The 27,284-nt window shown below is 37.2% G+C and overlaps 1 protein-coding gene across 6 annotated transcripts in view; it reads left to right on the top strand.

Annotated features, from left to right (window-relative positions):
* The window catches only part of DACH1 (dachshund family transcription factor 1), a 427,793-nt gene that overhangs the window by 383,180 nt on the left and 17,329 nt on the right, over positions 1–27,284 (top strand). For all 6 annotated transcript variants that reach the window (XM_077483130.1, XM_077483132.1, XM_077483131.1 and 3 more), the window contains 4 exons: positions 7,243–7,394; positions 15,151–15,298; positions 15,737–15,880; positions 22,328–22,396. In XM_077483130.1, the coding sequence (XP_077339256.1) occupies positions 7,243–7,394; positions 15,151–15,298; positions 15,737–15,880; positions 22,328–22,396 (513 nt within the window). The remainder of the gene's footprint in view (positions 1–7,242; positions 7,395–15,150; positions 15,299–15,736; positions 15,881–22,327; positions 22,397–27,284) is intronic.

Here is a 27,284-nt window from a genome sequence, read left to right on the forward strand (position 1 = left end):
TGTCCACCACCTTAAATTCTACAACAAATTCAAGCAAAACTAATATATACATTAACAATTCCAATGAGTTGTCGTGAATCTTGCCCTCTAATGTCTTCAAAGGCAAGATCATCTACAATATTCTTTCCCCCCCCACTTCCTGAGAATCTCTGGTAATATGTATATATCTATTAATAAAAAATAGACTTATAAGTCACCAGCTCTTAAAATGTACAGTGACACATACATTTAATATTTTACAAACAACAACAAGACTACTGAGCTCTCAGTAGGAGGTTTTAATAAAATATAAATGCAAAATATCTGGTACGAGTAAAAATATGCATAATGTATGCAAAATTGTGCAGCAGTTTAAACTCGTTAATAATTACGATGAACCTGATAGTTTATGTTCTCTCATGATACAAAATGAAAATACTACTTGATAAATGCAATTCAATTTTCTTACCAAAATGACTGAATACATGAATATATCTGTTTTTGTGCAGGTTTATTGCTGGTTTTCATATGAGTATTTTAATTATGTTACAAACACATAAACTGACTTTTTTTTTTCCATTTGCTGGTCATTGATGCAATAGTATAAGTGGGAAATGGGTACTCTCACACATATAGTGATATTTTACTTTCGATATACATAGCATTATCTCAGTAGCCGAGGCTTAAATGCTTGAATAAAATATTTACATTTCATACTACAGTACTTAAAGGGATTCCAAAGGCATTTTTTTTACCTTAAAGCTTTCCCTGCATTAACCACTTCAGCCCCGGAAGATTTGGCTACTCAATGACCAGGCCATTTTTTTGCGATACGGGACTGAGTTGCTTTAACGGACAATTGCATGGTTGTGCGACGCTGTACCCAAACAAAATTGATGTAATTTTTTCCCCACAAATAGAGCTTTCTTTTGGTGGTATTTGATCATCTCAGCGGTTTTTATTATATTACGGTATAAACAAAAAAAGAGCGAAAATTTTGTAAAAAATCTAATTTTTCCTCAGTTTAGGCCGATATGTATTCTTCAACATATATTTGGTAATAAAAATTGCAATAAGCGTATTGACTGTTTTGCACAAAAGTTATAGTCTACACAATAGGGGAAAGATTCATGATGTTTTTATTATTATTTTTTTTATACTAGTAATGGGGCTGATCATCAATTTTCAGGACTGGGACATTATGGCAGACAGATCGGACACTTTTGACACATTTTTGGGACCATTGACATTTATACAGCATTCAGTGCTATAAAAATGCACTGATTATTGTGTAAATGTCACTGGCAGGGAAGGGGTTAACACTAGGGAGCGATCAAGGGGTTAACTGTGTTCCCTCATGTGTGTTCTAGTAGCTAGTAGGAACACACAATCTGTCTCTCCTCTCCTTACAGAACAGGTATTTGTATTTACACACACACACACACACGTCCCTGTTCTGGCTCTTGTGCCCACGATCATGCATGCCCAGTGGTCATCACGACTGCTGGCCACACACATCAGCACCCCGCAGTACAGTAGGCAGGTGCATGCCTGCTATCCCTGCTTAAAGGGCAAACTTACAGCTATGACGGTTGGCGGGACTGTGCCGACCTGCCACCGTAGTATGATGGCGGCTGGTCGGCAAGAGGTTAAAGTGGTTGTAAAGTCAGCATAATAATTTAATAACTGCCATCCCCTCTGTTTTATCAAGAAAGTACCGTGTGTCCTTTTTTTAAATTCTAAACTTAAATACCGTTTCTCACAGCACCTTTTTGCCGTCCCGTGTCCTCCTCCTCTCTCCTTCCCCAATCTAAGGAATATGGAGGGAGGGGCTGAGATACTGCTCTGATCCCAGGTGGCCAGCAGAGAAAGGTCACGTGACAGCACATCAGTACTCTGAGAAAAGATATTTAGGATTAGAATTTAAAAAAAAACTTTATATCTTGATAAAACTGAGGGGATAGCAGTATTTTATAAATGTTATTTTGGAGCCACATGGAAGAGCAGCAGGTGGGGAGGAGATTGTCTCTCACACACAAGCTTCAGAAATGTCAGGCAGGGAGGGAGAGATTCAAAGCAGAGAGCAGAGAGCGGGGTGATGGAGGCACATAAACTGACCATGGTATCATGGATCAGCAGCCATTAATCCCATGGTCAGCACAAACAGGGGGGCACGGGAACAGGCAGGATCAACCAGGTATTTTACAACATAAAAAAGGACAAATTACATGGCACAAGCACTGTGCTGTAGATTATGCCTTAAAGGAACATAAGTTTTTTGTTTGTTTTTGTTTTAGGGTTACAACTGCTTTAAGGTAAAAAAAAAATGGCTCAGTTATATCACCCCCTCACTTCCCTATATACTTACCTATCAAGTTCTCAATCCAGTGCTGTGCCTATCTGCAGCAATCTGCTTTCTGTCCCTCTTCACAATGGCACAGAGTCATCAGCGGGGACAATTTGTTCATGCTGCTGTCAGTCAAATCCTTTTAGGAGCGAATGGGGCGCAGTTCAAAGATGCACTGTGTGTATTTATAGATGAACAGTGCCCAGCTCGGGAGCGAGCCTGCACATGTGCCATCATAGGAAGCCACTTCCTATGGTTGCACACTCAAAACAGAAGAAGTGGAGTATGCCAAAAGGGGACCCCAGATTTTAAAAACACAATTAGAGCCAAATTCAAAGCCTTACCTACATTCAAGCTCTCCTCTACTGAACACAGTTAGTCTGTTTTTTTTTTTTTTAATATGGCAACAGTGTGCACTAGAACCTGCAGCAAGTCAGATAGAGTCTGCCTTATTTCCTGGCTGGTGGACTACCAGCACCAGCTTGCCCTTTCCTCCCCAGTCTTACTGTTCCTGGCCCACTCTATTGTATTGTATTTCACCTTTCAAACACAGGCTCAGCATCACATATGGGTATGTATGCAAATGCAACCTACTCAAGAATTCTGACTCCTTCAGACTGCTATTCATCAGAGCATTTTGATATTTCTATAACTCCTCCTAAGAGCCTGCCCACTGTTTGCAAATAGGCCTGAGGGTTCTTGAGAAGGGTCCTAAGGGAAGGGTGCTGTGATGGTGTCAGGAGGATCTGTACAGCACCCTGGTAGCCACTCCCTGCAGCCATGAACTCCCTGCATTGCATACGTATGATGTCACTGGGTCTAAAATAAGATGTAATGAAAACAGGAGTGTTTATTTAGAAATATAAGTAACACCTTTATGAAGGGGGAAATGAAGAACTAGGAAAGGCAAAATATAAGAATAGCATCTTAGAATCTTCAATGTTTAGTTCAAGTTCACTTTAAAGGATCTGTTATGAAAGAAGTAATATGTAGATTGAAATTGCTAAACATTTTCTTAGAATACTATCTTCCAGGCTGCACATGACTTAAAAGGTTTTTGAGTCAAAGACCTGGAGCAGGCACAAAGCGAGTGAAGTCAGAACTTTTTCAGAACTTGTGATATTTTGGATCAATGATTTAGCACTGGAGCCTGAGGATCAACATAACAGTAAGAAAGTTAGCATTTTGAAAAGAATATCAACAAAGGCAGCCTTCATGCTTCTCTCATAATCAGTAAGAACATGAAATAATCAGTATCTTCCCTTCCCTCCATGCTCTGACAATCCTATAGTCAGAGCATAGAGAGTAAAGGCACCCATATACAGGTAGTCAAATGCATTTGTCATAAACAAAAATGTGTACTATTCAGCTGGACTTGGACAGATGGGATACACTGCTAGATGTCAATGAAATCCTAAATGTACAGCATATGTGTGTGCATTTTGAAATTGTGGTTAATTATTGACTATATACGATTACTTATTCTTACAGTCAAGTCATTGCTTTTGATCAGTTGTTGGTTTGGCTAATATGGTTTAATGTATCAAAAGTAGCTGCCTAATTTGCTAGAGGTATCAGTATTTTATGTGCTAGAGCCTCTGGTCAGAGCATATTAAAAGAACAGGCAAACATAGCAATGCCAGGAATGAAGATCCAAAACTTTTTGCCTAAAATATTGTGTACTCATAACATACCTACATATCGTAAAATACAGGTCAAGGAGACAGCCTATCATCCAGTCTAGTAGAAAAACAGGAAAAACTTTGAGAGTCAATATATAGCATGTGCTAGGGGAGCAAAACCAAAAGTAGACTGTCAGTGAGTATCGTACACTCTTCAAAGCTTGTATGACAGAACATGGATATTTTTGACATTCTAATCCATCATTTTGTAACAGAGAACCAAAATGATGGTAAACTCTGCCAACCAAATAGCCAGAAATCAAATAGACAAACCCAGAAGGAAGAGAAAATGGATAAAGGATTAAAAGAAAGGATTAAAGGAGAAGAATGAGTTTATTTTTTCCCAGATTTATATTTACAAAGGTGGCTACAGCAGCAGTCTGATGCTGCATCTGTCCCCCGTCGCCTCTACACTGAGAAATTAATGATCGAACATCGCTGATCACTAGGCTCTGACAGCTCCCCGAGCAGAGAGCTGCTGACTGTCAATCAGCAGCTCTCCACTCTGCCTCCTCCTCGCTCACTGGAGCGATGAGCTGTGGAGGGGCGGCGAGTCCAGGCACCTGGCGGATCCTGACCTCCGTTGTCTTGATGATATGATGCCTGGACTGACTTCTGTGACGTCAGCAGAGAGCAGACTTCAGCCTGCTCTCTGCTGAAAACGGGTCACAGGAGTGCAAAACAAACTGCAGTCCTGTGATCCATAGGAGAAGTACAGAAGTACAGCCAAACAAGCTTTGACTATACTTTTCCTTTAACCACATGCCGATGGCTACAGCACGGTCGGCTTATTCTGGGAGAGCATCCATGGACGTCCTCCTAGAATCTTGCTCCCACACGCCCCCTGGGGCAGGCACCCGGGAACATCCGTGACCGCTGGGTCCTCAGGGTTCACGGTAAACAGCCGCTGATAGTGGCCATTTACCATGTGATCGCTCCATCAAATGACGGAGCAATCACTTGTAAACAAACCGGCATCACGTCATGACGCCAGTTCCTCCCTCCCCTCTCTGTACCGATACATTGAGAGGGGAGAGATGGCAGCAGCGATGTGGGCTGGATGTGTACTGCCCACAGCGCTGCTCAGTGCCAATAATCTGCAGTACTCTGCCCATACTGTGCAATACTCTGCCAATACTCTGCATCACTGCAATACTCTGCAACTCTGCCAATACTCTGCAATACATTTTAAAAGAAACAAATATATATATATATATTTTTACCGAATTTTCAGTCTTTTTTGATTAATAGCGCAAAAAATAAAAAACCCAGCTGTATTTAAATACCACCAAAAGAAAGCTCTATTTGTGCGAAAAAAAAAGGACAAAAATTTAATTTGGGTACAGTGTTGCATGACTGAGTAATTGTCATTCAAAGTGTGAGAGCAGCGAAAGCTGAAAATTGGTCTGGTTAGGAAGGGGGTTTAAGTGCCCAGCGGTCAAGTGGTTAAAAGATGGGGAGGGAATAGGGCTAAGAGAGAAAAAAAGGGAAGGGGTAAGGACCCAACACACCAGGAAAGAAACTTCCAATTAGTCTCACTGCTCAAGAATTTACCCATTCTGTAGAAAAAGTATATTCCAACCAGAAAAACCAGCTATGCCTTGATTTTTCTTCCCAATAGGAGGCTGTGAGGTCTTTCATGTGTCTGTTATAATTTATTTTTTATAACCACAAAGCAAGAAAGGGGAGAGGAGGTCCTGCAAGTCCAGGCTACTTCCCTATATTTTATATAACATGCAGCATATACTGCAGCATTAAGTAGTACTGGTATAATAGTGTATGTGAAAGTTACTACTACTTTTTGGGGATCTGAGACAAATTCATTCAAACGTCTTTTTCACAATACTTTTTCTCTTTGGTAGCCATCTAATAACCACAGCTGTTTGACTTCTAAACCACATTCTGTAACTTTAGATCAGTTCCCTGAGTTGGGGTTCCCCCTAGGGAAGCAATTTAGATAAAAAGAGCTTGCAGTGGCAGCATCTATAAATGTGTTTTTTTTTTTTTTGATGTAACCTTATATACAGTGAACTCACTTGTGTGTTAAGCCTGGCTACATGTTACCTCTAAATGACATTCATACTACTAATGATACTATTGATACTAAAAGCAGAACTTTACCCATAACAACTTGATTAAAAAAAAATGTTCTTTAGCAAGAAACTTACATTCCACATTAGTAATTATTGTGTGCTGTAAATTGTCTCCAGCATTGCTCCTGTTTCCTCTTGCCAGATAATTTGTTGAAGCCTAGAGCCCCTGAGCAGCAGTAAATCTTTACGCTGCCAGCAGATTGCCCTCCAGTGGCTCTAATTTTCAGCACAGTGCCAAAAATGAGCATGTGCAGAGCAGGATGAGACAGTGTATTACTGTATTTTAAACAGCAGAAGCACTTATTTTTAATGTTTTACATAGCTATACCTGAAAAAGGGGCCAACTTGAAGTTATCCAGCAGGACTTAAACTTCTGACTAAAGTTTAATTTTAATGTTATAGCTTTTAGCTGTAGTTTATATTTATATACATTTGAATATACTTATTGCCCACGTTGGATCGAAGCCTCTTTTGGTTTAACGTATATACTGTATAGTGAACTGGATATAAAAACCCATTATCATTCATCTCAATTGGCCTTTTTTTTTTGTTTGCCTTTTCTTTGGTGTTCATAGAAAAGATCAACAATTCATGGACTGGAACATTTATATATAATTAATTAAAAGCACACGCAATGCACGTTAAAATACATCATATTTCACAAAAATCTACAAACATTATAAATTGCATAAATGTATTTACGTTTTATATTTCATCATTGGACAGCAGCATTTTTTTATTTATTTTTTATTTGGCTAAACATCATTCTCTATTTGTCAAGCTAGGCACAGTACAACACAAACTAAAATGAGATAATTGGGAGGTAGTCATAAAGTCAGTTTGAATATATTATCACAAGTATATGTGAGATAATATTTGTTTTAGAAAGATTCTCTTGCATTGTAAACTCAGTCTCATTAGAGACCGCATTTAAAAGGCTTATAAAGTTACTCATTAATGTTATCTTGTTGTATCTCCACAGCTTTTTCATTAAAGAAAATTCAGCAGAAAGCATTTTCTCTTGATAGCAAGAACCAATTTGCAATAAATGTTCTGGAAACCACTAGGGAAACCATTACTGAGGTCTAATAAAAACAGACAAGCGTAACTTGTTCTATATTTTTGTTTCAATCACATACAGATGAGACCCCGCTCTCAACACCAACTGCAAGAGACAGCTTTGACAAACTCTCTCTGTCTGGGCATGGGCAACCTCTACCTCCTGGTTTTCCTTCACCTTTTCTCTTTCCTGATGGGTTGTCTTCTATAGAAACACTTCTGACTAATATTCAGGTAGGCCAACAATAATATGGTTTACAGTGATGAAACATTAAACATATGTAATATTGCAGGTAAAAAGAATAAATTATCATCAGGAAATAATACCTATCTTGGTATTTATTTAATAATAAAAAGGCATGGGCATTTCTTTGAGAGTACATTTTTACTTTTTGCTTTTCAAGTACAGTTTGGTAGAATTAAATGAAGAATATGAACTGCTGTACAGCTGATATGTCATATAGTTTATACTTTTTTTTTCCCAAATCATGAAACAAAAAAAGGAAAAATTGTGTCATTTTAAAATCTGCTCTGCTGGCAATTCACTTAATCCCCCATATGTATTAAATTGTACCATAAAAAAAACCCTATGCAAATTTTTCTAGTATGGGTTTTTATTTAGGAAACAATTAATGATGTTAGCAAAATATGTTTAACATATTGATTATGACAGGTACACCATAAAGCATTATGGCTTCCCCCACACTAGCAGTGAGCCCAGCAATGACAGTGATGAAAAAAAAGCTTTTTGACATACTACAACATAAGTACAGGAAATTAGAGTTCATCTTAGGTGGCTATATACTCCTAAGTAAGAAAAAAAACTGAATGGATTCAAGCAACCTGCAAACTGTTTTTTGATAATGCTATCTATTGAAATATGCATTGATAGGTGCTGTCAATGCTACTGTATTTGACGTGCAGGTGATGCCCAAAAACTTGAATTTCACAATTATAAAACATTTCCCTGCATATTATGGAACAGTATGCCCAGTAAACTTGTAAAGTGAATCAAAGGGTGCAAAATGGAAGAAAAGTGAGGGACTTTATATGAGACTCATATGTACTCTCATACACATGTGCCTCCATCCCTAGTGAATCAAAGGTTATTTGTTCAAATATGGTGTAGATATTTTGTAAATGAAAATTGGTGTGCGCAATACAAGCCTTTATAATTCTTCACTCTAATTTAAATCTTGAACTAAGGGGGTGGATTTGCACTAACAACTAACTAGATTTTTATAACTTCATATGACAAGGTAAAGTGATTTTTTGTTTATAAAGCTGTACAATTGTACCCTTTTAAATGTAAAAACTGCTATGCAGAATCAAACTATAGGTGGGGTTTAAGTGTCAGAATAATTAAAGGTATCTGTTATTTGATCATTGTGGGAAAAGTAGCTAGCTGGTAATTAAAATTGGGTTTATATTTCAAATGTTGGATATGCATACATAATCCAACACCCCTCATAATGATTTGTGTCTCTGCTTTATTCCCCAAAAAGGAAAAGAATACCAAACTTCCCCAGAATTGAATCCAGCTAGTCAGCACACAATACAAATTTGACACTGTTTTAATACCAATAATTATTAAGAACAAAGTAAAGCACAATAATAGATATTGTAAAAGTATGTTCCAGTTGCTGAAATATTTAAAAAAAAAAGTCACTTTTCTGCACCTTCATCTAATGTGCCAGAAAATAAGCACATCAGCACAAAGATATATTTTGTTCATTATACATTTATTACATGCTATTCATTTATGTAGTTTATTCAGCTTCTAATAATACAACCAATCAACACATTAAGTGGTGCCAGCATTGGCATCTTGCTAAATAATCTCTAGACATTGCGTAGAGAGTACATCTTTCAAAGGCAAGTCAACAAGATCAATCAGAGCAGAAAATTAGAATTTAGTATCTCGGAATTAAAATAAAGCTAAACTAAATTTTTAATTGGGGTGATCTAAAGGGGCACTTGATGTAATGATCTCTTTCATTTGTTGCTAATTGTTTGTTGCTGATGAAGTACAGTAAAACAAAGAGCAATGATGAATAATGCAAGTAGAAGGTAAAGATTTGCAGTCCTATTGTACCATAAAGGACGATATCTGAATTTAGTTGTATTTGTTTTGCTTTATTTTGTTGTAGGTTATCACCCTATCATCACATTCTCATTATACATTATTAAAGAGATATTAAATCCAAAAACAAAAATATTAATATATTGTTGCTTACCAATTAGTTGTGATGGCTGGCTGCATTAGTTTTTTTTTATTCTTACCAATTGATCCTGCCAGTAGTTTGTGCTTCTTTATCAACTTCTTTTAACTTGACCAAGCTGTCCAGCAAACGTGTCAGTTAGACAGATGTGACAAAACATTTAATACTGACAGGCATACTTGGTCTATGGTCAGTTTTTATTCATTTATGTAAAACCTTTCTCCCAAAAGATAAAAAATAGTTGCTGTAACTGATCGACAAGTGTTAGCTTGTTAGCTGGAGTTAGACTTGAATTAGTTAGTCAAGTCCATCTTAATCTTCTAGTGTATCTAAAACTACCCTTTCTTCAGATTAACAATGATGATGTCTAAGGTTGACTCTGTTGCAAGTCATAACTAATAGTAGTTGTCCTTAAAGTGTATATATCAAGAGAAAAATACATGCATCATTCCCCATGTTTAATACCTTTAAAAACACAGAACAAAATAATACCCATTCATTTGCTATAAATTCAGTGTTTGAGTAAACTCCCTGTTTGAGTTTACAACAGAGTGCTTTTGTGGCAAAGGCAATGGAGTTTCCGATCAGTTTGCTGGACTACAGAACTCAGGCTATTCCCTACCATACTATGTCGTACTCCACATGCCTGGTCACACTTGGTTTTGGAAAAGTGATCTCAGTAGATTTAGTTCTGGGAGGATATCCTACAACAATAGTAGTTTATCTCCCCGCATCTGTCCCTACAAGCAACCTGCAAACTCAGGACAAAACAGTTTTTTGATAATGCTATAATCTATTGAAATATGCATTGATAGGTGCAGTCAATGCTACTGTATTTGGCATGCAGGTGATGCCCAAAAACGTGAATTTCACAATTATAAAGCATTTCCCTGCATATTATGGGGCAGTATGCCCAGTAAACTTGTAAAGTGAATCAAAGGGTGCAAAATGGAAGAGAAGTGTGGGACTTTATATGAGACTCATATGTACTCTCATACACATGTGCCTTCATCTCTAGTGAATCAAAGGGTATTTGTTCAAATATGGTGTAGACTTAGTTCTGGGAGGGTATCCGACAACAATAGTAGTTTATCTCCCCGCATCTGCCCATGCAAGAAATTCCTATTGAAAGATTTACCCTCATCTCTAGTCTCTGTGACAACTCTAAAATTTCTTTCTCACCAGATCATTTAGAGAAGGTGAAATTATCTAGCAAGGAGGCAGACAGCAACAAAAAAATGACAGAGGTTCCCTACTCTACCTACAGATAAAAAAATAGGTTGGTCATGCATACACTTTAAAGTGATTGCAAAAGTTCTTTTAAAAAAAAAAATAACCAAAATGTTATACCTATCTGCTCTGTGCAATGGTTTTGTACAGAGCTGCCCTGATCATCCTCTTCTCTGGTCCTGTGCCATAGCTCCCGCTGCTGTGTCTAAATCTACGAAGAGGGGGTGAGATGAGAAAGCTGCTACTCTCGAGCACATTGTTGATCGAGATCGGGCTCAGGTATGTATAAAGGAGAGCTAAAGGTTTTTTACCTTAATGCAGAGAATGCATTAAGGTAAAACACCTTCAGTCTTTTGAACCACTTTAATGCTGCTAGTGATTTGTCACATGGGGCATTAAAATGTGTTGGTTCTAGTGCTATACGTACAAATAACACATAAGAGTTGATTACTAAAACTAGAGAGTGCAAAATCTGGTGCCTATTAGTACCTAACTTCAGCTTGTTCAATTAAGCTTTGACAAAAAAATGTGGAATCTGTTTTTTTTCTCTTTGGAGCTCCACTAGACTCTGCACTCTCTAGTTTTAGTAAATCAACCTCATAGTGTGGTAGGGTATAATTAATATTACATCTTGCAGTAGCATGCTTTTAGAAGGCTAATAGCAGGAAACAGGTAAAATGAATCAGTAAACTGATAATGATGTCCTCTGTTGTAATCCACTTTGTGTGATCAGGAAAATAGGCAATCTCTTCAATATTCATCTTTGTACCCTCTTTTCACATGATCCTGTGATGTGTAACTTCCCGTAGGGATTCACAGTGGAGTAATTTGAAAATATGTGGCTTGCCGATTAATGGGCCCAGATAGTTCTCAAAAAACTAAATTACTATACTAAAAAAAATCAGTTATGCTGACTGGGCATCATATGACGTCCAGCAGGATAAGCCGATGGGGCACGCCCCCCGGAGGCACACAGCGTGGCGATCAGTGGTGCGGTGTGTGGTTCCGACACACCGAATCTCCGATCTAGATAAAGAGTTTATGTCATAGGCTCTTTACAACATGATTGGCTGTGTCCAATCATAGCTGATCACATAGTAACCAGGAAGTGCCGTTTATCGCCTTTCCTCCATTTGCGCTGACAAGGCATGGGTAGAGGAGAGCCAATCAGTGGCTCTCTTGACAGGGGGGGCATCTGCTCTAATAATTAGCGCTTTGATTATCAGTGTAGACCCAATGATTCCCACTGGTGCTTACCAGTAATGCCAATCAGTGCCCATGTGTACCCACATGGGATGCCAATCAGAGCCTATCAGGGATACCAAACAGTGTCCATCAGTAATGCCAGTCAGTGCCCATTAGTAATGCCTGTCAGTGCCTCCTAATCAGTGCTGACTATCAGTGCCATCTATCAGTGCTGTCCATCAGTGCCCACCATTGCCACCCATCAGTGCCCATTATTGCCGCCCATCATTGTCGCCCATCAGTGTTCATCAGTGCCGCCTTTCAGTACCAATCAGTAATAATATAGTAATCAATAATATAGTAATATAGGGACTATACTACCACTTTAATGAAGTACATTCAGTATCGTATTCATGTTCATAGCATAGCTTGTATAGACAGACAGTGCAAATCTTCGGGACAATAAAAAAAAATTATTTTGACCGCAACAAACATGTATGCATAGCTAGTATTTAAATGCAGTCATGACAGAGAAATCCTTATAAATTTAATTATGCTTTTGAAAGTTACACTCACTCAAATAAACTGACTTAGAATATATAATATGTTCTGAAAGAGAATTACACATCTACATTGTTAAGCAGGTCTGTACTGGCAATCTGTCGTCTCAGGCAATGCCAAAAAAGGACTGGGATAAAAGAAATCCAAGAACCTGCTTGAGTGTCTGTGGATGCTTAGCCCCAATAAATAATGCCCTTATTAATGAAAGATTATTTACTGTAATCAGGATACATCTACCACTTGGCCCTTGATACTAAAGCATTGGTACTAGAGAAGTTTGTTCTGATTCTGTGATACAAATTGCATTCTCCTTAAATTATATGACAGCTGAGCAACCTGAACTTAGTTTTACCATAATCATTTAAAAATATATAACCAGTATGTAAATAACTAAATTAGGGAGTGATTAAGCAATTACCTAAAATGTGTTCTTCTCAGCATGGAATTATTTTGGAAGTCATCTGAATAATTACTGTACATTTTTGGATGACCAAATAAGAGATGGTGAAGCTGACCTTATTAGGTTGACCTACACTGTAATTGATCAAATCATCTCTGAAGCTGGTCCATGCTGAGACTGAAACATGTTTCCTTGGCATTTCACCTACACAAAATAAAATGTGGTTTTACATTAGATTTGCATTAGCCAAATTTTCACACAATTTAAAGAATTGAGGGGCAGTACCTGTAAGATTTTTCATAGATTTCACAGATTTAAAAACAGTATATTTCTAAGAAAATAATCTCATAAAAGAATGTCACAACTGTCAGCCTAAATTACTTCTAGTATAGAATATTAGTCTATAAGCATTGTTAAAAAAGTTAAAAAAATATTTTTTTCTCTTTATTACACTAGTTTTCAACAGATTTGTAATAAATTCAGTGAATAGGCTACACAAAGTAACTTTTTTAATGTTTACTATGCCTTTTTTGCAATTTACAATATTAACAGAACTAGTAACAAACCTGCTCTACACTGAAAATATATAATTTTTTAACTACCATGTAACCATGGCATTTTTAAACAGGATTTTTAAAGCCTAACTCCAGGTTTACTTTCACTTTAAATAGTTGTTTTCAGCGAAGCTCAAAATATTTATTTTACTAATTAATGCAGATGCTGTCAGTACTGTATGAACTGTATGTAGCAACAGCTACATATAGTATACAGTGCTGTGTTTCCACAGTGGGATGATGACTTGGCTGAGGTCTAGAACTTTGCCTCTTCCCCTCAGATAATCACAGGAAACCTTGTAGTTTTATCGATGAATACAAGGCTACCTTTGATTGGCTGAGGTGAAGAGGCAGACGTATGATGACCGATCTCTACTTCTGTCAATCACAAGAAACCTTCTATTCATTGATTAAAACACAAGGCTTTCAGTGAATGGCACTCATCCTGACTCAGGTTTGTTGTGGCAGCAGATGGGAAGGCCCTGGGCCGCAGCAAAAACATGGCCATTATGTATGTAGCTGATGCTACATACAGTTTATGCTGTGCTGACAGCAGTCATATCAATTAGTAAAGAAAATAGTTCAGATAGTATGCTCTCCTGAAAATAAATGCCTTCTTGATTTAAATACCTCCTACTTCCCATACCAAAACAGGAACTTCTATATAAAGTAAAAAAGGACAAAGCTTTGCATTTGTAGCTTCTGGCTGTAGCGGTTCTAAGGGTAAAACAAAAAAAATATATATATTTACTAAATATACTAAAGAAGATGGAATCGTGTACAAAGTAAGAGCAAAATGTTTACCAATGAAACAATATCAACTCAAGTAGTCTTTGGCACAGGTTCGGAAAGGTTTTGTCAATAGTCCTGCTGCAGGCCACACTAATCACTGCAGAAAAATGCAAGTACTGACCTGCTGTTTTGTAACGTATATCACTGGATATCACAATAATGTTTAGGGATTAACCTTAAAGATACATTTTTGGGTTAGGGTTAGGCTTTAGGGGTTACTTTCCCTTTCAGTTAAGTGTTAATTTCAAGTGATAATTAATGAGTCAAGTTAATGTGTTATGGTAAGTTTAGGTTTACAGGGCTATGTTCCTGGGTTTGGTTAGAGATCCCAGTGTTAAAGTGGTTAAGTCACATTGATAAATCATTTCTATCTCATCTGTTTTAGGAAGATATTAATTACAGTATGTCATGTTTTTTTTTTTTTTATTGTAATCCTAAATACCTTCTTGCACGGTGCCTCTGGTGATCACATGACCTCCTTCTGCTCTCCTTCCCTGATATAAAGAGAGCAGTGGGAACAGCTCCCTATTGCTTATGTCAGCCAGCAGAGGGGATCCTCTCCCCACACCCAGTGTCACAATACAAAACAGTGTGTCCATGCAGGACTGTGTTCACATGGCTGCATTATGAATTCACAGTTTTCTGTGACTGAATAGACTACAAGGATTGTCTGCCATTGTGACAGATGACTTGTGGTTCTGAATTGGAGGTATGGGCAGACAGCTGACTGAGAGTCTGCAGGATCCTGGCATTGCATCTGGGATCTGCTGATCGCAGGTACAGTGCTTTACAGGCTGCAGTGTAAGGCCGGGTTCACAATGGCTTCTCCGACTTCAGTGATATTCAGTGTGCTGAAGTAGGATCAAAGTTAGACCAAAGTAGTGCGGGGAGCATTTTTAAAGTCAGGCCAGTTAAGTCGGCTCCCATAGGGCAACATTGATTTTTGTCATTTGTCATACCAGTGTGAACCCGGCCTAAAAGAATGTGGTTGAATATTTTATATGTAGTTTTTTTATGTTAATTAATAGTTGTCCTTTGTATTCCAGGGCTTGTTAAAGGTTGCCATTGATAATGCCCGGGCTCAAGAAAAGCAAGTACAAATGGAAAAGACTGAACTGAAGATGGAACTTTTCAGGGAACGAGAATTGAGGGAAACCCTAGAAAAACAACTAGCAGTTGAACAAAAGAACAGAGGTATTTGATCATGATTCATTATGGACATAAGAAATGTGATCATATATATCTGTCTTTCTATCTATGCCTATTTAGACTTAGGTTCCGTGATGCTCCAATATTTTATAATAAACCTGGTGAAAAAATAAAACCTTGATCGCTTTTCATAATCTATGCCACATCATTTTGCCTCTCTGCTTAATTCGAGGATGGTCAAAATGTTCTCTCCTCCTAAAGCAGGACTTGTCAAAAAGTGCAAGCTAGCTTCTGTTGGTGTTGCCATATTTATATGTGCACTTCTATGCAATACAGTAAATATTAAATATTGTTTTGTAAAATATTTTGTGTTTGTGTACTTATGTATCATGTGCCCAGAATAAGGAGATGTTTGCTATTGCTACATTACATAATTGGCAAAACAATCACAAGATAACTGAACAGATTTTTTTCCCATTTCAGCAATAATCCAAAAGAGACTTAAGAAAGAAAAGAAAGCAAAAAGGAAATTGCAGGAAGCATTAGAATTTGAAACAAAAAGAAGAGAGCAGGCTGAACAGGCACTAAAGCAGGCGGCATCATCAGAAGGGCTCAGGGTCCTTAATGGTAAGTCTGTGTTAAACAAAATATAACTAATTAAAAAAGCTGATGATACAACATTTAAGTAAAATCCCTTAAGTAGACACTCACCAAAGGTTAGTATGGGAGTAAAGAGCATAATTTACTTCTCTGGCTCAAATGATCAACAGGTGTTAATAGCACTCCAATTTGTATCTATAGGTGCTTTTATTTAGTCACACATTTAAATGCATATGATTCACAAAATATTGTAAAATTAAGAAAGCAAGGCAGCTTTTGCAAAAAAAAAAAAAAAGTATATTGCCTTACCAAAACTTCTATTTTTTTATTACTGTTTTCTGCAACATTTATTTTTTTGTTGCCCTATGCATTTTTTTATTGTTTAATCATTGGTTGGGTTACATATGTGTATATATATATATATATATAAAATGTATTTTGGGTTACACACATGCTTCTAGTATTGTCAACATGGACAGGGTGAGCTATTTTTACCATTAATGTATGGTTTATATTGGGGTCATGGATGATTTTTTATTTGTTTTGGGGGGAGGAGGGGGGATACACACAATTGGTTCTGTGAGCTATTTAGGTTTTGTTTTTTTGTCATATGTCACTGTTACTTTGAAGAAGAAGTTCTCTTATGGCTTTCAAACATTGTTTATTTATACATGCTTTTAAAAAGATGTAGGCGGGTGGGTCTTGTTGTAGTAGTATCACTTAAAACTGCTTATGTCTATATACAGGAGAGAAAGGGTAACTGAAAAATAAATAAAAGGCAAAACTATAAAAGTACATTCAACAGAAAATGCAGTATTGATTAATACTGAGAAACAAAAAAAAAAACTCCTTTATTAATTACAGAAGAATGAATATCATGTTAAACAAATCCTGAAGTAGCTAAATATTGTTAAAACATACCTTTTTCATTTCATTTTCATTTGCAGCCAGCCATAATTTTCTATAGCTACTACTGTTCTATTTCAGGTTTGAGGCGAGTACTGCTGGTTCAAGATTCACAGTCCCAGGGCATTTATGTCCAGATTTGCCTTTTAGATTTTTTTTTTAAAACCACAAGGCCACTGCATGGCATTGGAACTATGGCTAACTAGCCAAGAAGGCTTAAAAAGGGGGGGGGGGCAATATAAAAGGGGTCACAAGCAGCTATAGTGTCAGTGAACTGTGAATGTAGGGAAAGCTGAAAAACTGCTTAAGGAGAGATTAGGATTAGTTAGGAAATTGTACTTTAATTCTGATTGCTAGTTGTATTTTGAAATGAAGCATTTACATAATATTTGTTCTTATTATTAGAGGCTTTTTTTTATTCTAGTATTTGATAAAATGTCAGTCGTCATTTTTAGCTACTATGCAAGGTTTGCCTTTAAGAAAACGGGGCTTTTGATTCAGAGGGTGGCATTTGGGGTTTTTAAATATTGTGAGAGAAGATCGTTTTTTACTTGTTGATTATTTGTTACTGAAATCTGTTTTTACAGCTGCCTTTTGTTTGCAGTAGGATGCAGCATCATTCAAAAAAAAAAAAAAAAAAAAGAAACAAACTTCAAGACAAATTTGCACCTAAACCACCTCTCATTATATCACTCACATTCACTACACCTCCTATTCCCATAGATAAAGTAAAGGCTTGGCAACAGTGATTAACATGCCCTTCTGCTGGCCAGTTTTAAACTGCTACATCCATTGCAGTGTCTTAATTCTTGCAGTAAAGCCCCAGTCAGTGCTCTTTGTCTCTAGTAAATTTGACCTTAACTGCCCTGCTGCTGGCCAAGTTTACACTGCCCTGTCATCGGTGGTTTCTTCATTAGGACAACACCTACTTGTATTCCTTTTCTGTGGTACAGTTCAGCAAATTATCCTTCATTTAATGTTTGCTGCTGCTGGCTGATTTTGCACTGCTGTATAATTTGCTGCCTTTTAATACCTAATCTTGCCCAGTGTCTTTGCATGATTCCCAATCAGTTGTCAAAGCAAGCATATTACCATTTTTTTTTAAATGTGTTGCTGCTTAAACTACCAGAGAAATACTTTTTTTTTTATTTAAGCAGAAATTAATCAGATTGGTTTGCTGCTGCTGTATATTATCCAATCTAATTGTTAAACAAAAATGTAATTAAGCAACCAAACATGCAATACCAACATATTTTTATAAAATATATATATAGTGAAAATTGCACTGTTCTGGACACTATATGCAGCTTTAAGGCATTCCTAAGCATGCTATTTAAAGGATTTGTGTAATTTTAACGCTGCCATCAAAGCCCCCATGACAGTGCCCAGCTTGTCTTGCCTTTTTTTGGCAGTGGTTTGCCAATTAGACTTAAAAATTACCTGCATTTAATAACAAGATTCACCTCCCTTATCCATGGATTTAAATAGGATACTTTACTAAGTTCATGTTCAATGGATTTCAAAGGAGTGCCAGAATGGCAGTATTTAACTACCTGTCCACTGGAGCATTTATTTTAATTTTTTTACACACATGTAAAAATCTGCATATTCCTCTAGAAATTACTTTAAACCCCCAATCAATTATAACTTTTTTGAAAGCAAAGACCCCGGAGGAAAAAAATGGTGTTACACAGTTATCTATCAAAATCATATTTTCAGGAGAAAATACAATAAAATAAATTTTGTTGCAAACAAACAATATTATACCCTTTTTTTGTAAAATATAAAAGATAGGGTTGTGTTGATTAAATATTGCAAAAAACAGTGGTACCCAAAATTGTTCATAAGCAACTCTTTAAAGGCCTTTACAGGCTATCAGTTTAGAGTTAACCATGAATTATGGCCCTAGAATTATTGCTCTTGTTTTGACGTTTGTGGTGATATTTCAGTTCATGTTTACATACACGTAGTCACCCTATGATGCACAATTGAATGGGCGTGTGTACCAGGGTGATAGGGATGCTTTAAAAACATTGAAATTACTTTTATTTTTTTTATAAAACTTTTCATCTTTTATTTTTTTTAACTGTATTGCTATAAGGGGCTTACAAGCTTCTACGTAATAGCATGTGGCAGACTCAAGTTCTCTTTATGGAGATATGAGGGGTCTGTGAGACCTCCAATGTGTCCCCTGCCCTCCACTGCAGCTAATCAAGCACAGATCAGGCTTGATTAGCTGTATTCGTGATTACAGTAGCCAAAGAATGACAGCTGTGGACCCAGAAGTGATGTAATATACAGTACTTCTCTCGGGTTCATTAGTCTCATCTGAAAGCTGTTTGCTGACTCAAAAAATTAATAGCAAGCTCATGGCTGCAGCAGCTGTAAACTTGGTTTAGCCTTTTGTTTACTTCACCATTTATAAACATACTTTGGTAAACAAAGGGTTAAGCTGTCAGGTACATTCACCTCACCAATCGTTCAGTGTCTATCTTCTCTGCCAATCCTTCCTAGTTTCAAAATATCAAACTTTCTTCTTCTCAGGATCTCCTGTTCTTCAGCATAGGGCAGTGTATATGGACGTTTTACATTTACAGTATCTCACAAAAGTGAGTACACCCCTCACATTTTTGTAAATATTTTATTATATCTTTTCATGTGACAACACTGAAGAATTGACACTTTGCTACAATGTATAACAGTGTACATTTGCAGTCCCCTCAAAATAACTCAACACACAGCCATTCATTTCTAAACCACTGGCAACAAAAGTGAGTACACCCCTAAGTGAAAATGTCCAAATTGGGAACAAAGTGTCAATATTTTTTGTGGCTACATTATTTTCCAGCACTGCCTTAACCCTCTTGGGCATGGAGTTCAACAGGGCTTCACAGGTTGCCACTGGAGTCCTCTTCCACTCCTCCATAACGACACCACGGAGCTGGTGGATGTTAGAGATTTTGCACTCCTCCATCTTCCATTAGAGGATGCCCCACAGATGCTCAATAGGGTTTAGGTCTAGAGAAATGCTTGGCCAGTCCATCATCTTTACCCTCAACTTCTTTAGCAAGGCAGTGGTCATCTTGGAGGTGTGTTTGGGGTCATTATCATGTTGGAATACTGCCCTGTGGCCCAGTCTCCGAAGGGAGGGGATAATGCTCTGCTTCAGTATGTCACAGTACATGCTGGCATTCATGGTTCCCTCAATGAACTGTAGCTCCCCAATTCCGACAGCACTCATGCAGCCCCATACCATTACACTCCCACCACCATGCTTGACTGTGGGCAAGGCACGCTTGTCTTTGTGCTCCTCACCTGGTTGCCACCACACATGCTTGATACCATCTGACCCAAATAGGTTTATCTTGGTCTCAAAAGACTACAGGACATGGTTCCAGTAATCCATGTCCTTAATCCGCTTGTCTTCAGCAGGCTTTCTTGTGCATCATTTTTAGAAGAGGCCTAAACACTGACAGGCTGGCCCCCACCCCTTCAACCTCTGCAGCAATGCTGGCAGCACTCATACGTTTATTTCCCAAAGACAATTTCTAAATATGATGCTGAGCATGTGCACTAAACTTCTTTGGTTGACAATGTCGATGCCTGTTTTGAGTGGAACCTGTCTAAAACCTGTTAAACTGCTGTATGGTCTCGGGCACCATGCTGCAGCTCAGTTTCAGGGTCTTGGCAATCTTCTTGTAGCCTAGGCCATCTTTATGTAGAGCGACAATTCTTTGCCATGTGGTGCCATGTTGAACTTCCAGTGACCAGTATGAGAGAGTGAGAGCGATAACACAAAATTTAACACACGTGCTCCTGAGACCTGAGACCTTGTAACACTAATGAGTCACATGACACTGGGGATGGGAAATAGCTAATTGGGCTCAATTTGGACATTTTCACTTAGGGGTGTACTCACTTTTGTTGCCTGCGGTTTAGACATTAATGGCTGTGTGCTGAGTTATTTTGAGGGGACAGCAAATTTACACTATTATAAAAGCTGTCCACTCACTACTTTACATTGTAGCAACATGTCTTTTCTTCAGTGTTATCACATGAAAAGATTCAATAAAATCTTTAGAAAAATGTGAGCGTTGTATTCACTTTTGTGAGATACTGTATGTATTCTGTTGGTTAAACTAAACAGATGTGTGTCTTTTTCAGCATGACTTACTATGTAACTATATAGCTCCCCTGTCGCCTCCTCCCATGCTTACCTCCAGGACTTCTCCAGAGTCTCTCCTGTCCTCTGTAACTCCCAACACCTACTCTCTCTGGCTATCCCCTACTATCCCCCTAATCCCTAAAAACTAATCTCTTTAAGGTCACCTATTTAGTTCCAACCCAAAAGTTTAACTTACTTTCTCCATTAATTCATCCCCCTCACAGCTAATACCTTTTGTATCACTCGCCTCTCCATTTTAGATTATATGCTTTAACAAGCAACTCCCCCCTCCCTTTTCTTGAATTGTTTGTAAGTAAACTGTCTACCTTTATTTCATAAAGTTCTATGTAAACTGCTGTTACTATAAAAATCCTATAGGATAATAATAATACTTATTTTTTGTTTTTGATTGTGTACCCTGTGTCTCTCTAGTAGGGGCATACCAGCACAGAAAAAAACTCTTGACAGAGGTTCTAACTCCTTCTTGCATGAAATAAACTTCCTTCCAACATTATATAAAATAATTTGGCTGGAGTTGTGCTTTAGGGAATTATTATTCCAGTGACCCTAGGCATAGCTGCATAAAGCCTGGCTACATCAGATTATACAATTTAGTTTAGGATAAACTGAGTGAGTTCTCGAACTTTTGCATAGAACAAGAATGTTGCAATATTATTAAAAGCTCATTAATCACATTCACTTGTTGCCCAAAATTTGTGCTGGGGTTAGTGTAATGCTGTGTACACACAATCCGAAATTCTGCCAGCATAAGTTGGATTAAGCTTTTGATCAGAAATTCCGACCGTTTGAATGCTCTATCTGACTTTTGTTGCCAGAATTCCAGCTAGCAAAATATTGAGAGCAGGCTCTCTATTTTTCGGTCGGAAAAAGTTCAGTTCAGAAGAAATTCCGATCATCTGTACAAATTCCTACGCGCAAAATTCCTACGCATGCTCAGAAACAATTTGACACATGCTCGGAAGCATTGAACTTAATTTTCTCGGCTCGTCGTAGTGTTGTACGTCACCGCGTTCTTGATGGACGAAAGTTCTGAGAACTTTTGTGTGACTGTGTGTATGCAAGCCAAGCTGGAGTGGAATTCCCTCTGAAAAACCATCCCAAGTTTGTACTGGGCATTAGTGTTTCATGTTACTGGTGTAGTAATACACTATAGAGAAGAACTAAAGAAATCCTTTATGAGAGTTGGCAAGAGATTTTTAATTTGCTGCTCTACAAGAGAAAAAAAAGAGATAGTGTATGGCCAACATGACATGTGTAAAGTCTTTAAAGAATAGTTTTTTCTTTTCAAAGAAAGAAAATAATACATATATATTAAATCTTTTGTGTACGTCTTGTTTTATTTCTACTGGTAATATTTATTTTTTCCATCTCCATGCTTTTAGAGGCTTTGACCCCAGAGATAGAATCGGACCGCAACGGGGGCAGAACAGATGCTGAAAGGACAATACAAGGTAGGATGTCCATAAATCTAGATCTTTGCATGTGAGTGTCCTCTTGTTATAGTATGTTATTCAACCATGCAGCTTACCATCTGGCTGAAATGAACGCAAGTGCAAACAAGGTCACATTTGCACAGTTGTTTATTACAGTAAATTAAGTTTGTTATGTTTAAAATAACAGGTAAGAGGTCAGTTAAATCTTATACTAGGCAGGCATACATTATATGCATAATGGGATCCTAATAGTTATAATTTTCATTATAATTGTTTTTTTATTTTACTATAATATGCTAATCAAGTTACTATATTTAGGGCATGTGAATTTACTTCTGTTAACTACAGGGATATAAATGGAATGATTTGCAGTGCTGTGACCATAACCTTGTTTTCTGATTTCACTGTGGACATGACAATACATCAATGATTTCTGTTTTAAGAAGGAAGTGCTGTGCAATATTTTAGTTTTTGTTCCTTTTAGCACTTGCACTGTCCAGCAGTATCCCAAGTATAATAAGTGAACAAAAACATGTTACTTGTAAACTGTGAATTAGGAAAAAAAATGTTCCGCAGTCAGAATCCATGTGGTTGTCTTTGGTAGGAATATCCTAAAGTGATAAAATCTATACCAGCATCTAGCTACCCTTCTAGCGGTTCCATTAGGGATTCAAGTGGGTTTTATATTGTCATACAAGTCTGTGGGGGTGCAAACCCCATTTGAAAACTGATATGCATGTCAAATCAGTCAACTGCAGGTCAAAAGCTCATGTCAGTGAATTCTGAACAATCTCAAAAGCATCTCAAAGTGATGTGAAACTGATGCCATTAACATAAGCCCAAATTCAGTCAACACATGCTCTTACTGCATAAATAAGTCAAATGAATGAATTTACCTTAAACCACAATTTTTAGTAGGTCTAGTATACATTATATTCCTTGCCAAGGTGAACAACTGGTAATAAATGAGACCTGACACATTTACCATGAGAACAAGATGAGCCATATTCTTGTTTTCCTTTTTCTGGAACCAAAAGTATTTTTTAAGCCTAAAATAGAGTTCCAGGCTAGTACTGTCTAGGCTTAAACCTGCTCCCACCCAAATTCTAAGCCCTATAATAACTATCCTGTGAAGGAAAGATCTGTATACTTACCTAATGTAAGGGTACCCCAGTCACGTCAGGTGTAGTGGTTAGCACTCTCACCTAGCAGTAAAAAGGGTCACTGGTTTGAATCCCAACCATGACACTACCTGCTGGGAGTTTGCATGTTCTCCCTGTGCCTGTGTGGGTTTCCTCCGGGTACTCCGGTTTCCTCCCACACTCCAAAGATATGCAGGTAGGTTAATTGGCTTCTGTCCAAAATTGGTCCTAGTATATGAATGGGGACTTTGGATTGTGGCCTCCTTGAGGACCAATGTGAGTGTGCAATGTACAGGGATAGGGGGAATTCTAGACACTCACTCAGGTTGAACTGGATGGACAGGTATCTTTATTCAACCATACTAACTATGAAACTATGAAACGTCATGTGATCCGATCCCTGCATCGGCTTCAGGGGATTCGAGGGACAGCTGATAACAGATGGCCCATAGTATGTCTGTGGGTGATATCACCACTGCAGCTATTATCACTGTGCTCTCCCCTGAAGCCGGATGCTGGGGAGATCACGTGACTGGACCTGAGCACTCTTAGATTAGGTATGTATACACATCTTTCCTTTACAGGATAGTTAATATTGGACTTAGAATGGGTCTGGGAGCTTGAATAAGCTTAGATAGTATTAGCCTAGACTTCCACGTTAATGGCTTTATTTTAATATTAACAATAATATAACAATCCAAACATTTTTCAATAGGTGACTCAAAGATCAATAGCTGACTGATAGCTTTTAGAAGTTCTCTTCTACAAATATATTCTCATGGAAATTTCAGAAATTGTTTAACTTTTTTGTATGAATAAAAAATATTTTTAACTTTTTAGCAAGTTTAACAAAATATACAGTGTATATATATATATATATATATATATATATATATATATATATATATATATATATATATATATATACATATACATTTGTGTGACAAAACTTAAAAAAATATATTTTTATTATGCTGAATTAATATGTGTAGTCTCAGAAAGTTAATTGACTTTTACACAATGTATTGTAAGTTTCACATGATTGATCAAGAGCTTATTTCCCAAGGTGAAAACAGTTTGTAAATGAGTAACTTTGTCCTAATGATATCTTCTGCATTGTGTTGGGGTATATTGATCAAATTTTCACTGGCAAAGAAATATTTTATCTGTTAACTCCCATGAAAGCAAAGGCAAAACAAAAACTTTTTGTATTCTTTTTAATCAATATATGAGTGAAGAGTAAATTCAAAGGTTGAAATTCTTTCCCCTCACTTTGTAATGTTATTGCCACCTAATCTTTACTCATACATTTTAATATAGAAAGGCAGGTATGTACAAAATGTATATTTGAATCTTTGACACATATTTTATTAATCAAACTCTTCCTTCTAAATCACTTCCTCTGTTAAAATGACCTTTCATATGTGCTTAATTTCTTCAGAGGAGTTGAGGAAACATGAATTATATGTTATAGAGAGATATGTTACGATAAACTGAGTTTTAGATGAAATGTTACAAATATGATGTTACTTTGTTAAATATATTACACAATTAACCACACAAAATTACTACTTCTAGTGAATCACACAGTAATGAAAGTGCTGTAAAATGAGACACATGGGGGGGGGGGATTTACTAAAACTAGTGCACACGGAATCTGGTGCAGTGTGCATAGTAACCAATCAGCTTCCAGGTTTTAAAATTAAATGTCAAGTCAAGTGTTACTAAACCCACAACTATAAAATCAGTGTGTATATGCAGTAAAGCATGCTTGTTACACTCACTGTAGAACCTAAGGGGTTAATCATCCACATTGTGTAAAACGGCTGTTTGATCTAGTCTTTTCTGATCCTCTCTTTCTTCCACCATCTCCAATCCATCTGCTGGTAGTACAACAGGGTAGGAAGGGTGCATGTGATCAGTGCAGGGCTAATCAGCACACTCCAGACAGAAGGTCAGAGGTCATGCGGCCTCATAGGACAGTCATAGGAGAATGAAAACTCTTCCTATAAGCTTTAACCAGTGCTCGGCCGGACACTGATATATACTGCTGATAAAAAAAAGTATTTAGCAGTTTAAATTTACTAAAAAAAATTGCATTTCCGTGTTCTGTGGGAGACCAGCTATAGTAAATGCATGACATTCTAACTGAAAAATTTATATTTAAATTAGTCTTTCAGAACTTAAAGCATATCTAGACCCACAAACAAATCTGTAATGTATTGCAGCCTACCAGTCCTTACATTTGGTGGCTGCATAAGTTGTCTTTTTCAAGGCTTTTGTCCTTTATTTTCACCTGGTAAATCAGCCTGTACCACACATTTTGTCTTATGGTGGCTACATTAAATGGAGGAGCAATGGAACCCTTGGACAGCAGCATTGTCAACCTATAGAGAGGCTAATGTTATACAAACTTGCAAATTTAGATAAACTTAAATTAAAGCCAAACTCCATCTAACACTTTTGTAAGCTGATACAACGTTTTTTTTTTTTTCCTTTTGGGATAACGTTTTTACATAAATGAATAAAAGGTGACCATTGTAAATATTCCTGTTAGCATTAAATGGTCTGCCAAACCCTCTAACTGCCAATTTTGCTGGACAGCTTACTCTAAAGTGGTGCAACCCCTCCCCCACAACTTTGTCCCATGTAAATCAGCATAAAAAAACCCTAATGAACACTGCTTGTAGATATCTCCTTACTTGTTAAGTATTATTGTAATCCTTTTTGTTCTTTAGAATGATGTCACTGAGCATGCCCAGATATCCCCTGATTTACAGCACACTCTCTATGTGCTTATCTACTTATTATCAGGACTTCCTACGGCACACCACTGATATGCCAGGAGACTTCATAATCACTCAGAGCTTCCTCCTACACACCATGTGACCTCACATGCAGCGTAAAGCAGGACATGGCACAGCATTACTGCAGACTTATCAGCTGAAGCTGATAGGACTCACACAGGCAGACACTAGATAGTCAGCACAAGTAAATAGTATGAAATAAAACAATTCAGCTATGAACAGGGAAGCAGGGTTGCCATAGAAATGTTGAATTGAGAAGGAGGCTTGGTTAACAGTACAGGAAGACTCCACTGTGGACTCAGAAAACAATACTTAAGATGGCGCTGCCTAACCCCTGGAAACTAGTTTTTTAAAGTTTCTTTAAAGAGTAAGTAATATGCAATTTGGGCTGGATTACAGTGGCTATAGTCTGATAATTACTTATTAGAATGGACTAAATGAAAAGAAGCATTAGAGTGGGAGAGTTTACTTCCTCTTTAAAGGAAGTTGAAAAAGAACAGATTTAGAGTGCTTGCCGGCTTACCAGATAAAAGTACAGGAAAACAAGCCTAAAAAAAGAAAACAAATGCAGCCACCACATTTAGGGACTAGTAAAGCTGCAGTGTACTACATTTTTGCTTTTGGGCTCAGATGTACTTTAAATATATTTCTGATAAAGAAGCCGATAACTACCATACATGTGCTGAGATTGTTCTGTAACTAGGATAATGTCAGCTTTCTTATAGTGCTATATTCATCTGACCTGATTTAAAATTCATTAGAGCAGTCACACCTAAAGGGAATGTATCAATTAAGATGTTTATTGTTATGTCCACTCCAAACCACCCTCATACTTCACCAAAAATATATTTGATTTTTGCTTCTTTTTTCTTTACATTTTTAATAGTATACAGTAGGAAAACTGAGTAATAATAAATAATTTGTGAATATTTTGCATGGGCTTATAAAGACACCATC

This window comes from Lithobates pipiens, unplaced genomic scaffold, assembly GCF_037356315.1.
Source record: "Lithobates pipiens isolate NorthernLeopardFrog02 unplaced genomic scaffold, aLitPip1_a1.2 Scaffold_16, whole genome shotgun sequence".
Taxonomy (NCBI): domain Eukaryota; kingdom Metazoa; phylum Chordata; class Amphibia; order Anura; family Ranidae; genus Lithobates; species Lithobates pipiens.